Source organism: Harmonia axyridis, chromosome 6 (assembly GCF_914767665.1).
Source record: "Harmonia axyridis chromosome 6, icHarAxyr1.1, whole genome shotgun sequence".
Classification (NCBI taxonomy): domain Eukaryota; kingdom Metazoa; phylum Arthropoda; class Insecta; order Coleoptera; family Coccinellidae; genus Harmonia; species Harmonia axyridis.
In genome coordinates this window covers 28,838,485-28,851,453 of record NC_059506.1, presented here as the reverse complement: position 1 = coordinate 28,851,453, position 12,969 = coordinate 28,838,485, and the positions used below count along the sequence as shown (strand labels likewise).

Sequence of the window (12,969 nt, the reverse complement as noted above, 5' to 3'; positions counted from 1 at the left end):
CAGATGATGCTGCCATACTTCAGAAAAAAATATATACTGATATTTCTACACCTTCTTGTTTTATCGAGTAGTGCCCATAGGAAAGCGAAGAAAGCCAGAGATTTAAAGATATCACCGCCGAAATATGAAATATACTCTAGTGATAAGTTACCTAGTGATGTACAAGTAACGAAGTATCTGCTCAAGGATCAACAAGAAACGTAAGTGTAAAGAAATTTTCTTTTCTGTGTCTAAAATTCCCCATATATTTGACCTCAATTATTTTTTGTTCAAAAATTATGTTGAAATAATATGGCAAATACAAAAAATACAAAATTGATAATTATATTTTAACATCTTATGAAGTTTATTCTTTCTGCTTTTTTTTTGTGCAGTTCTTCGCATGTCGGTCTATCACTTCGTGTAAAGTCTCCTTCATCGAATTAAAAAAACATATAGTAGTACTCATCAGTATGTAGTTTCATTTGAAGAAGCATATAATACAAAATTCGGTTCAAATTTCATCGTATATAATTTGTTCATCATTATGTTGCTTGGTTAAAGTTTATTGTCCAATAAACAATAAACAGATTCAATAAACGCCAGTCATTTCGAAAATTCAACTGAATGAACAGATGTTGTGAATCTTGTCCATATCAGATTTGTTTATAAATTTCCTCTAGAGTAAACTACTAAAGCGCCTCAATCAGTTTAAAGTAAACTGTGAAAAGAACCAAGAAGATTGAATGATGCGTAAGTTTGAAGTCAGTTCTTCAAATAAGGAGGTGAAACAAATGTAGTAAATGGATAAAAGAATGAGAATTTCATTTGACTTCTTTATTATCTCAATAATTGCACTTTCCTACTTACTCTTTTAAAGCACAAAAAAATGGAAACTTTATGATCCTCTAGAAGAATATAACCCAATATTTTTCAAAACTTCCCAAGGAAGTTCGAAAAACTTATTGAATAGTAAATGGATAGTAAAAAATAAAGAATATGAAGATTTATGTCCCTTCCGCTCATAACTTATGAAAATAAGATCGACAAACCCAAATGTTTTTTCGTCTACATTCCAAATATTGAAAGATGAACTTGGTACAATCAGTCATTTCAGGATTTTTCCAAAAAGTAATTATCGAACTTAAGTTGAATGAAAATCCAGTGCACACGTCTTAGAACCATATCTACAACTAGATGCAAAGCATCATTCGAAACTTATAAAAATCTTAGAGAGGACAATAATAATAAATATGCTGCTTATCAAAATTCTCATCAGATCATTCATCACATAAGTTGCAATCTGCTGTAATTAAGAGGACTAATCTCCACATAATTAACTGCAACAATTGTAATTTCTACTTTGAAAATTAATTAAAAGAATCAATGTTCCTATTTGAAAACTCTGAACTTAGTGTCCCCAGGATAGTTATTTTTATGGATTTTAAAATCATTATCAAATTATTTCGACTAATTTTCTCTTAAAATACTTAGTCATAACCAATAGGTAATACTCAAGAGAGTATTAGTAATAGAGGTATTACATAAGATTATTTTTCATCGAGAAGCTCTTATGTTTACAATTTGAAAATTATTTCATTCCTTAAATTAGATTCCAATTCATCTAATTTTAGTCTTCTTGTTTGAAGATGTTACAGAATACTGAAGTAAAATAACAACACAACAAACATTAGGGACACCTGTACTCAAAAAATCACTTCCCTCTTCTAAAATAGTTATGTTACTCTAAAAAGTCCACAAATGATGTGTTGAATGGATTGATGAATATCAACAAACTCTTGGCACTAATCGTAACAGCGAAATTATGCCAAGAAGAATCAGAACTAGTTGATTTCGTTTTCGTTTACTCTATTTCCAATAATAAACTGTCAAGATCATTCGAGGAAAAAATGATTCAAACTTTTCAATTAACGTTATGGGTTTTTATCTTCATTCATTTTTATTTTTAAGAGAATATATATAGTGGCATGCACGGCAGACAATTTTTAATTTTTCCCATAGCACTTTTCACAAGATATTCAACTCAAATTTGGCATAATTATTCCAATTTGAAGTTTTCATCATGTGATATGCTAATTTCAAATGCAAAACTACAGGGTGGTATTTTCCTAGAACAATACCTGTTTCTTTCGTCTAGAACTCTTTTTTGGTGGACCATTGGTGGTTTAGAAAAATGTAAAAAAACTTTGATCCACTACTACTCTTTTTGGTTTCTTGTAGTTTTGTCACTACAGATTCTGAGAAAAAAATTCTCTAGAAATCATCAGAAAAATGCAAATTATTATAGAGATCCAGTAAGTGAGTTGTGATGAGGATAATTATCAGTTTTGGTCAGCATGAACTATCAAATTCAACATGAAGCGCGCGGAAATGAAAACATATCAGTGATACGATATTTCACTCAATTCGCGAGTTTCTCCAAGAAGAACGGACTTCTTTTGTCCCATAGTGAATCAAAGTTTTATATTAACTCAAAATATATTTAAATAATTACCTAAATATATCAGAAATTCAGAGAACAAACTTCAAGCACGCCAAACGACGTGAAACAAGCGATGACACTAGGAGAGCAAAAGTTGCCAAACCTTGGATTTCAGCAGGTAGATATAGAAAATAATAAATATTCTGCTTATTATAAATTTGACAATTAGGAAAAATATCGGATTTCAAATATTCAAATTTGCATATTCAATTGAGAATGAAATAAATATATTTCATTCAATATAAAATACATGGATAATGATATAGTAAAATTGTGGATTTGAAAATATATCACAATCCGACAACGTAATCTAACCATGTTGGGACATTCAAAAATTGCGTATACTCCCTCTTTCAATGTTTATTACTCTAAGGTTCTGGGACCGTATTCTCGACAAGTGTCAAAACGTATACGTTCTTTCAGTGCTAAGATCACTGAATGAACGTATACGTTTTGGAAGATCACTTGTCGAGAATACGGTCCCTGATACTTATTCACACAATTTGTAGCAAGATTAATAAAGATTCGATAAACTGTTATAATCAACCCAAAAAGTAGGACTACAAGAAACACCATGTATCCAAAAACAAAGCCTTATCGGGCCATGCTTACATGACTTTATGGGCTTAAAATTATTCGAAGAATCTCTCAATTTCCTTTTTACCTTCTATTTAGGCACACCCTGTATATCCTTTGATTTCTGAGGTAGTAGATTTTCGGTTATTGAATAAGCAGACTCAATAATTTCAGGTGGAGTATTTTGAAATATGTTACAGTCCATTCAGGAATTATTGACATCCCGGGAGGCTTTGGAAAATCGAAATTATGTTGGTACTGGCTCATTCAGTAACATTTTGAATTGCAGATTTCGGGTTGGCATTGGAAATGTCATTGACAGGACGTTAGATTTCAGTTTGTGTTATTGGTTTTGATCGAAGAAATTTTGAAGCTTAAAAGTTGTATCAATTTCAAACATACATTGATTAGTTTATTTGAGTATTTCTCACAGTACTGTTTGAAAAGAGAAGAAGGCAAGTCATTACAACCTGGATTATTAGTGGAAGAAAACCTGTGCAATACGATTTCACCTTCAAAGAATCATTGAATGATTTGATTGTTACCAAAAGCAACCAATATATCAGTCTGGATAAAATTTGACCAAAAAGCATCTGGATTTTAATCAATCAACGTCAATATTACATAAACTTAATTGATAACAAATTCAAAACAGTTAATAAAAGGAAAATTCTTATTGATGAACAGAAAAGTTTTTCAAGTATATTCAAGGGTAAAAGTGGAAGGATTATTATTTTGAATGCTGGATATTTGGATTTTTACCTGGATGTTTTGTTTTGACAGTGGTGATCATGAGGATTATGAAGGGAGAATTATTTTATAATTCGGTTGCTAAACAAAGTTTTGGCATTGCATCTATAGTTTATTCATATTCTATATTGAAATTGAGTATTGTTATATCTGTGTTTTGTTCTTCAATGAGTAATCCAAAAATCTGATAAATTCCAATTACTTTATAGAATTTTTACTGAGTAATTCAACTGAGAGTAACTTCAAGAATTTCTTCACCTCTTACCCACTTGAAGATAATAATAGAATGCAATAAAATTTTGAAATTCACAAATTAAAAATAATTTCATGCAAAAATGCTTATAGTGAGTGAGTTAAAGCTGTTATGGACAAAATACTTTATGTAATTTAATAGTAACTAGCATTTCAATAAAAACAGAAAACTTGAGTACAAATAGTATCTATATTTTTCATACAAGTTTAATCAATCATTCATGTCATGAACAGTTTCAATAAATAGTGACTTTAGAAAGTTCCAATTTTGAAAGTTACAGTACAACTATGATGTCAAAATTTTTCATATAATAAATGGATTCTTTGAATTTTATTTCTGTCTTATTATGATATGGCTCTTCCATTCACTAAGCTACACTATTTAAATTTATCAACCAGTTTTTTCTGTTTTCTTCACCAGTTTAGACACCACAGTTAAAATGATCCATAAGAGTTATTTGATAAGAATTTTGCAAGCAGGTTGGTATCCAGTGTCCATCAGTAATGCAACAATTTTTGAAGAGCCTTTGGTGAAAAGGAATATGCATATTTTAATGATCTTCAATGGGATCTTTCATGGGCGACTCTTAAATGAATAGATATCTCTTCATTGGATTTCCTTGAAATGAGATAGCATTTCACTATATTTTTACGTTATATAATCTGAATTTCAATTTATGAAATCATTACTGTATGCGTCCCTTCGTAATAATCGTAATTTCGAAAATTCAGGATCTTTCGGATACAAAAATGATGAAAATAATTTAAACTGGTTATTTCTATGATGAACCATAGCAATTTTTAGTGATATTTTTGTAACCAGAAATGAAGCCGCGACTAGACGTTCATGGCCTACTTCGATGTCAATAATTCCTGAATGGACTGTATATGCTTTCGCAGTCATAGAGAAATGAAACTTCCGAAGACAATAGAAAAGTAAATGATCCAAAACACTCCAACATAAATCTCATATACCACCGAATATATATCCAGTAAATCTGGATATGGAGTAAAACACAAAAGCCTCGTCGATACTCTATTTTAGTATGTTCAGACCGAGTCTGAAAGTAATGATATATATGCTCATATAACGCCAGAGAAAATAAGTTGAAAACAAACAAAAGTAGTGAGCATCCCAACATATGTTAACCCAGACCTAGGACAACGAATTTTATGTTATTTTTAAGTACTCCAACCGAAGTTTTACTGTTAAGTAATGATTCATGTCATGCTTGTCGGCTTTTTATTCTTTAATCTCCTTTTTGATCTTGTGTCCATTCTGTCTGCGAATCCTGCTTTTTCGAGGTTTTCGGTCTATTTCTGTTTGTCTAGACGGAGAGATCGCCTCATTGGAAAAACTAGAACGATATAAAAAGTAGGTTCGTTCATATATCGACGATACGCCCAGATGAAAACTTGTTTGATCACTAATCCATTCTATATTATGTCTCATTTTAGCTGATATCCGCTAATAATCTGATATTTTTGATCATCAAGCGATATAATGGGTTAGATATCCAACAGCGATGATACAATTTAAAAATAAAAAAGAAAACAAGCCCAAATTATTTAGTGAGACATGAATTTTTTTTTATTTGAAAGGCCGCATTATGCCATTATATCTGGAAAATAACATCTTTCAAATATCCACCAACTTCTTCTATATATATTTATTCACTTCTTCTTCTTCAAAGGTGCTGCTTTTATCGGAGTTGCCACAGACTTGACTGATTTGGGTTTTGGAGCTTTCGGTTTCTTAGTTGGCGATTTCGCAATCTTCTTAGCTTTAGAAGGGGACTTGGCGGCTTTGGGGCTCTTCTTCTCGGTTGTTGCAACTGCTTTCTTCGTTTTCGTTACATGATAGTGTATTTTAAATAGTACATAGGCTTACAACTTTGCCTCCGCCGTTTTTTCCGTTTTACTGTAAAAAACCGCTTATACATTTAAGATTCAAAGTATTGTTCATCGCTGGCCACTACTTTCTCTCATCTTTCGGGCAGCGTACGAATCCTGCTTTGAAAAAACTGATCATCTTTTGAAGCGATCCACGAATCGATCCAAATTTTTACTTCTTCATAAGACCGGAAGTGCTGGTCAGCCAGGCCGTGTATCATTGATCGAAACAAGTGATAGTCCGTGGGAGCAACGTCTGAAGAAGACGGCGGGTGGATTAAGACTTCCCATTTCAACGTTTCCAAGTATGTCTTGACCACTTTCGCAACACGGGTTCGAGCATTTTCATGCTGTAAAATCCCTTTATCATGTCTCTCGTTGTATTGCGGCCGTTTTGTCTTTCAATGCTCAGCTCAAACGCATTAATTTGTTCGATAACGATCGCCTGTGATTGTTCCAGTCGGTCTTAACAACTTGTAATACACTACGCCGAGCTGGTCCCACCAAGTTCTGAACATGACCTTGGAACCGAATATTCGGTTTGGCCGTCGACGTGGAATCATGGCCGGAATATCCCTATGATTTTCTGCTCTTGAGATTATCGTAATGAACCTATTTTTCGTCTCCAATCACAATGCGATGCAGAAATCCCTTCAGTCTCTACCTTGCAAGCAGCTGTTCACAAGCAAACAAGCGCCGTTCAACATATCTCAGTTTGAACTCGTACGGCACCTAATTTCCTTGTTTCTGAATTATTCCTATGAGTTTCAGGCGTTTTGAAATGGCTTGTTGCTTTACTCCCAATAAACATTCCAATTTATGTTGCGTTTGACAAGAGTCTTGATCAAGTAATGCCTCCAATTCTGAATATTCGAAAACCTTCTCTCTTCCACCGTCATGCTAGTCTTTGACATCAAAATCACTGTTCTTGAAGCGTTGAAACCACTTTCGGCACGTTCTTCCACTAATAGCGGCCTCGCCATATTTATTTGAGCATTCGATGAGCCTCAGCCACATATTTCTTCATATTAACGCAGAAAATTAAAACCTCCCGCAAATGACGAGCATTTGGCTCGTAAGCTGGCATGTTTAATCGAGAATAACTTCATGATGCAGATACAAATCGACTAATATTCCGATGGCGTTATGTTTACAAATACCTAAACTTATTGTATGACATCTACGATATATTTATTTCTACTACTACTTACCTCTACATTATTCTATTGCAAAACGGCTAAAGCAAAGATGTACACCTAATACGTTCATTGTTCAGTTGTTGTGAATCAATAGAAAGAAATCACAATGACAGGTGAAGCCGTCTCGTTGAAACCACTTTTTTTCCAGATTATTCTCAACAACAGCATGAACAGAAAAATCATTCGACATTGTTCTGTATCAATCTCGATTGATTGTTACTTCTCGACCATTTTCTTCAACCAGTTATCTTTTTTGGGCCAATTACTCCTCTGACTCTTGGATGTAATGGTATCTCAAAGGTTTCTTGTGTATTTTCATCACTGCAAATTCCGTCTATTTATTATCATTTTCACTTTGTTCATGAATAAAATCAGAACATAAACGAAGTTTATGATGGTTTAAAGGCTTGAGTTCTTGAACAATTCTATAAGATTGTAAACTCAACTATTTTCTTAAAATTCTAAAAAGTTTCTTGGTCTTTCTATTCGAGCATTATCGTGTTTACGGACGGACAGAATTGAAGTGGAAAAAAAACAGACATCGGGACTAAATGATATAGTGATCTGTTCAAAAATAGACTTACTTCAATATGTAACTATATAGATATACCTTATATGTAAATGCTGTAAATGGGTAGGAATGGTTCCTACCTGAAATTTTCAATGCCTAACCAAACCCATGACTCCTCATATATCGAAGATGTGGATTCAGCAGATTACTAATAGAGATAAAACGCTATTTCAGCTACCAATCGACAAGACGTAGATTGTAGGAATGTAGGCCGACATAATTCTAACTAAACATTTTGAATTCGACAGATGTACCCGCATTTCTAAAAATAATGTTTTTTTACTTGGAACCGACCGCCATATCACGTTCAATTTCCTTGAAAAATCCTTCCGCAGATCGTTAACTTGTCACTCCAATAAAATATTGACGATGTTTTACACATTTGAGAAGTCATTAAAACAATATATTGATGTTTGATGCCAAAGCGCACGCTGAATACTGGTTTTATTTTCGGCATTCGCCGATGACATCGGCATCCATTCTTTTTGATCAAAAGGAGCGTTCATCTTCCTTTTGAATTTGATCGGGATTAGGAATTCGTTTCACAAACGGTCAAAATAATCCAAAAGAACAATAGGAGCTTTATTTACAAGAATGCATCTCCGGGAGAATCTCAAAATAATAATGAGAACTTTAAATAATAATACAAGATAAAAATATTATTCAAATGAATTTTTCATTATAATTAGATGTTGTAAAATTATTTTTCAATAGATAATTTTGGTTATCTGTATCTCGCGTTGTATGAGTCTGATCGGGTTCCACTAGATGGCGTTGAAAAGATTAGATTCCGTACTACAAAAACTATTCTGACAGTTGTGTGATTAGTTCACTTAGTTCTGTTTGAGCGTGCGTCAATGATGGACACTAACAAAGAGAAAACTCACTATATTTCACAGTTTCTCTTCGGTAAAGAGAAAATGCAAGCCAGAAAATGTGAATAGTGTTTATGGTCCTGATTCTGTAACAACTAATCACCAGTTATTTTGATTTTGTCGATTCCGTACTGGTAATTTTTATGTCAAAGATGCACCAAGCAGGATAAGGCCAATTATCGAAAATGGGCCAAATTTCCATCTGCGAATCGAAACAAAATAGACCTATTTTAAAAGCGGTTGGTGACTGATGTTGAAAAGAAGATCACTTACGACAACGTCAAGCGAAAACGGTCGTGGTCGAAACGAGGTGAAACGATGACCAAGCTAGGATTGACGGCCAGGAAGGTTTTGCTGTGTGTTTGGTGGAGTTGGCAGGGGATTATCTACTATGAGCTCACCTCATCACAGCTCACTAACTGGATCTCTATAATAGTTTGAATTTCCCTGAGGATTACTAGAGAACTGCTTGAAATTTTTATCTCGAAATCAGTGGCTGATACAACAAAACTACAAGAGACCAAAAAGTGTAGTACTGCTCCAAAGTGTCTTTTCACATTTTTCTAAACTACCAGTGGTCTATAAAAAAAAAGGTTCTAAAAGAAAAGGTGGAGGCTGGTAACCAGAAAAAATATCACCCTGTAGATTTGCATTCAGAATTATAATATCACAGGATGAATAGTTTAAATTGGAATATCTATGCCAAATTTAAGAAAAAAAATTAAACTTCAACACCCTGTATCCCGAAAACAAAGCGTTGGCGACTCAATGTTTATGGTCAGAAGAATCTGTCATTTTTGTTTTGTTTTGTTTGTTGTTTTTGTTGTTGAATCCATAGAGTAATAAATATAGGTAGAGGAAGTAGGGAGCAATTTTGATATATCCCCAACATGGTTAGGTTACGTTGTCGGATTGTGATATATTGTCAAATCACTCAAATCCACAATTTTACTATGTCATTATTAATGTACATTATATTGCATGAAATATATTAATTTGAGTGATTCCCGGTTGAATATGCAAATTTGAATATTTGGAATCCGATATTTTTCCTTATTGTCGAATTTATAATAAGCAGAACATTAATTATTTTCTGTATCTACCCTCTGAAATCCGAGGATTGGCAACTTTTGCTCTCCTAGTGTCATCGATTGTTTCACGTCGTTTAGCGCACTTGAAGTTTGTTTTCTGAATTTCTGATATATTTAGGTATTTATTTCAATATAATTTGAGTTAATATGAAACGTTGATTCACTATGGGACATAAGAGGTGCGTTCTTTGAGGAAAAACTCGCAAATTGAGTGAAATATGGTATCACTCATATGTTTTCATTTCCGCGCGCTTCATGTCAAATTTGATAGTTCATGTTGGGCACAAAATCTGCTTACTGAAAATAATATATACTCCCTCCATCTATGTTTATTTATCTGAGGCTGAATAGAATTTAAAACATAATTATCGTTATATTCTGCGATAAGTCAAAGGGAAACTGAATGTTCCTCAAACCATCGAATTCACAGAATCCGCTCACGATTCTTCTTCTCGGTACGGACTCCACCGATCAACCATCTCACACTCGTCATCGTTCTCGACATTTTTCGACTTGACAGAAGGTGTTTAGATCGTTCATTCGAATCGCGCTAACGTTACGAAAGGTGTTGTGTTTTATATTCGTATTCTTTTTATTTTTTCTGCGCTATTTTTCGATTAGTTATGCTAAACGCCGTCAGCGTAAACTGCAGGCGAAATTGGCGTTGGTGGCTCGAATAATTGTGTTTTGGCTTTGACTGGCAGGCCAACTATGTGGCCTGGGCTTTCCAGGAAATGCAATGAAATCGTGAGAACCTAAACAAAGAAAGCGAAATGGAAACATTGTTGAACTTGACACGGTGTGCGCGAGCTACAGCGCCCATATGCAGCCGGGCCGAAAATTAAGATTATACAGGGTGTTCCCAAAAAACGATCCATCTCTAAACAAGAGAATTAATTTATTATTGTTGTCGGTGATTTCATCGAGCTAATATTTTGTACAACTTGAAATGTAGAAAATTATCTATCTATCTAGAAGAGGGTTTCTAGTGATATAATCATCCTGAAATTCAGTTCAAACATTCGACTTTTCCATACAGAGTGTTCTTAAATTGGAGGTACAAAGGAAAATGAGAGTTTTCTTGCATACTTTCAATAAAAGAAGTCCTATAAACGTGAGCTCGCAAATGCTTTGTTTTCGATATGAAGGTGTTTCTCACAGTCCTATTTATTTGTTATGATTATACCAGTTTATCGAATATTTATTAATCTGAGCTGCAGATTGGGTAAATAAATACCAAAACTTATAATTAATTTATTCATCACAACTTATCATGCAACTGGATCTTCATAATAATTTGGATTTTCCTGAGAAATGAAGGGTGTTTTTTTTTAGAGCTATAGAACTTTAAATTGCAATAAAACAACGATGGATTATTCGATTGACATGAGTTTTATTTATCCGCAAGATAATCTTGTGGCATTACATTTTAAATATGATTTCTGGCATATGACCGCCACGGCTGGCTCGGATGTAGTCCAATCTGGACGTCCAATTTTCGATGACTTTTCCAACATTTGTGTCCGTATATCGGCAATAACACGGCGAATGTTGTCTTCCAAATGGTCAAGGGTTTGTGGCTTATCCGCATAGACCAATGACTTTACATAGCTCCACAGAAAGTAGTCTAGCGGTGTTAAATCACAAGATCTTGGAGGCCAATTCACAGGTCCAAAACGTGTAATTAGGCGGTCACCAAACGTGTCTTTCAATAAATCGATTGTGGCACGAGCTGTGTGACATGTTGCGCCGTCTTGTTGGAACCACAGCTCCTGGACATCATGGTTTTTCAATTCAGGAATGGAAAAGTTAGTAATCATGACTCTATACCGATCACCATTGACTGCAACGTTCTGACCATCATCGTTCTTGAATAAGTACGGACCAATAATTCCACCAGCCCATAAAGCGCACCAAACAGTCAGTTTTTCTGGATGTAACGGTGTCTCGACATACACTTGAGGATTAGCTTCACTCCAAATGCAGCAGTTTTGTTTGTTGACGTAGCCATTCAACCAGAAGTGCGCTTCATCGCTAAACAAAATAAAATGGACGTAGTGCGCGATACGTATTCCGCACAGAACCATTATTTTCGAAATAAAATTGCACTATTTCAAGCGTTGTTCAGGCGTGAGTCTATTCATGATGAATTGCCAAACCAAACTGAGAATAAATCACTTGACAGCTGTTAAATCGGTCGCCATCTTGAACAGTAATACCAACTTAAAGTTATATACCTCGAAAAAAACACCCGTTATCTCCCTTAATAAGCATTCTGGGTCATAAGTTCATCCATCAAACTATACTTATTTCTCAATGTACTATCACCCCCAGAAAGCTTGGTACATATTTTTGACTCACCCTGTATATTGATTTTGTTTTGAGGGTAATAACCTCACCTTGTAATGTAATAAATCACTCTAATCTCTTTCCAAAAATCTTCTCTTCTAATTCTTTTCAAATAATCAGATATAGGTTTTTGAACTCTTTCAAATATCTCACGCTATTACGTCGAACTAACTGTGCCTATATTTTTTTTTCGTAATTATGTATTAATTCTAGTCAAGTTTGTTAATGAACTTCGCATATTTTAAACTGATTATTGTTTCTATATACAGATACACAGATAATAAGTCCCAATTTAGAGCCAATTCTATTCGTTTTGTGCTGTAATTGGAAAATGGAAAGCAGAAAAAAAACTGCTAACAATATTTCACAAATATTTTGACGTAGAACTCCATTGAAAATATTCTGAATCAATTAGAGAAACTTGGGATATGCTATATTCAGGAAATTATAATACAAATTAATTCCTCGGAGATATAAACTTGAAATGTAGAATTGGATTCCTTTTATCTAATTACTGATTCGCTATCTATTTGCCGAATAAAGTGAAACATATTTTCGTGAAATTGAAGATGCAACATAGAAAGCACTGACGTATAGTTAGGAGTTTTCAAGAGTTCCTTAATTAATGCGCAAATTGTACGTTTGGAAACAATGAACAGTATTTCCTTTTTTTCGATATACTGGTTGAATATTCTATGGTTCTTACGTCGTTATGAGCTCGAAATTTTGGACGAAAATTGTTATTGTAATTCTTGAAATACATACAAAATTATATCGCTGGAATATTAGATTTTTTTTCGACACTATCCTTGAATTTACAATTTTTTGTGTTCCTTCCTCCGAATGTTATCAAAAGGATGGCCAAAATCGAATTCGAGTGAAACTTTAACGTTTGAGACAATTCCCGGCTCGAAATTACAAAAAATATGAC

At 33.8% G+C, this 12,969-nt stretch overlaps 1 protein-coding gene across 1 annotated transcript in view; it reads left to right on the top strand.

Moving 5' to 3' along the window:
• Positions 1-12,969, top strand: part of LOC123682797 (protein NDNF-like) — a 28,736-nt gene that overhangs the window by 7,429 nt on the left and 8,338 nt on the right. The window contains exon 2 of the mRNA XM_045621584.1: positions 4-200. Within this exon, the coding sequence (XP_045477540.1) occupies positions 4-200 (197 nt within the window). The remainder of the gene's footprint in view (positions 1-3; positions 201-12,969) is intronic.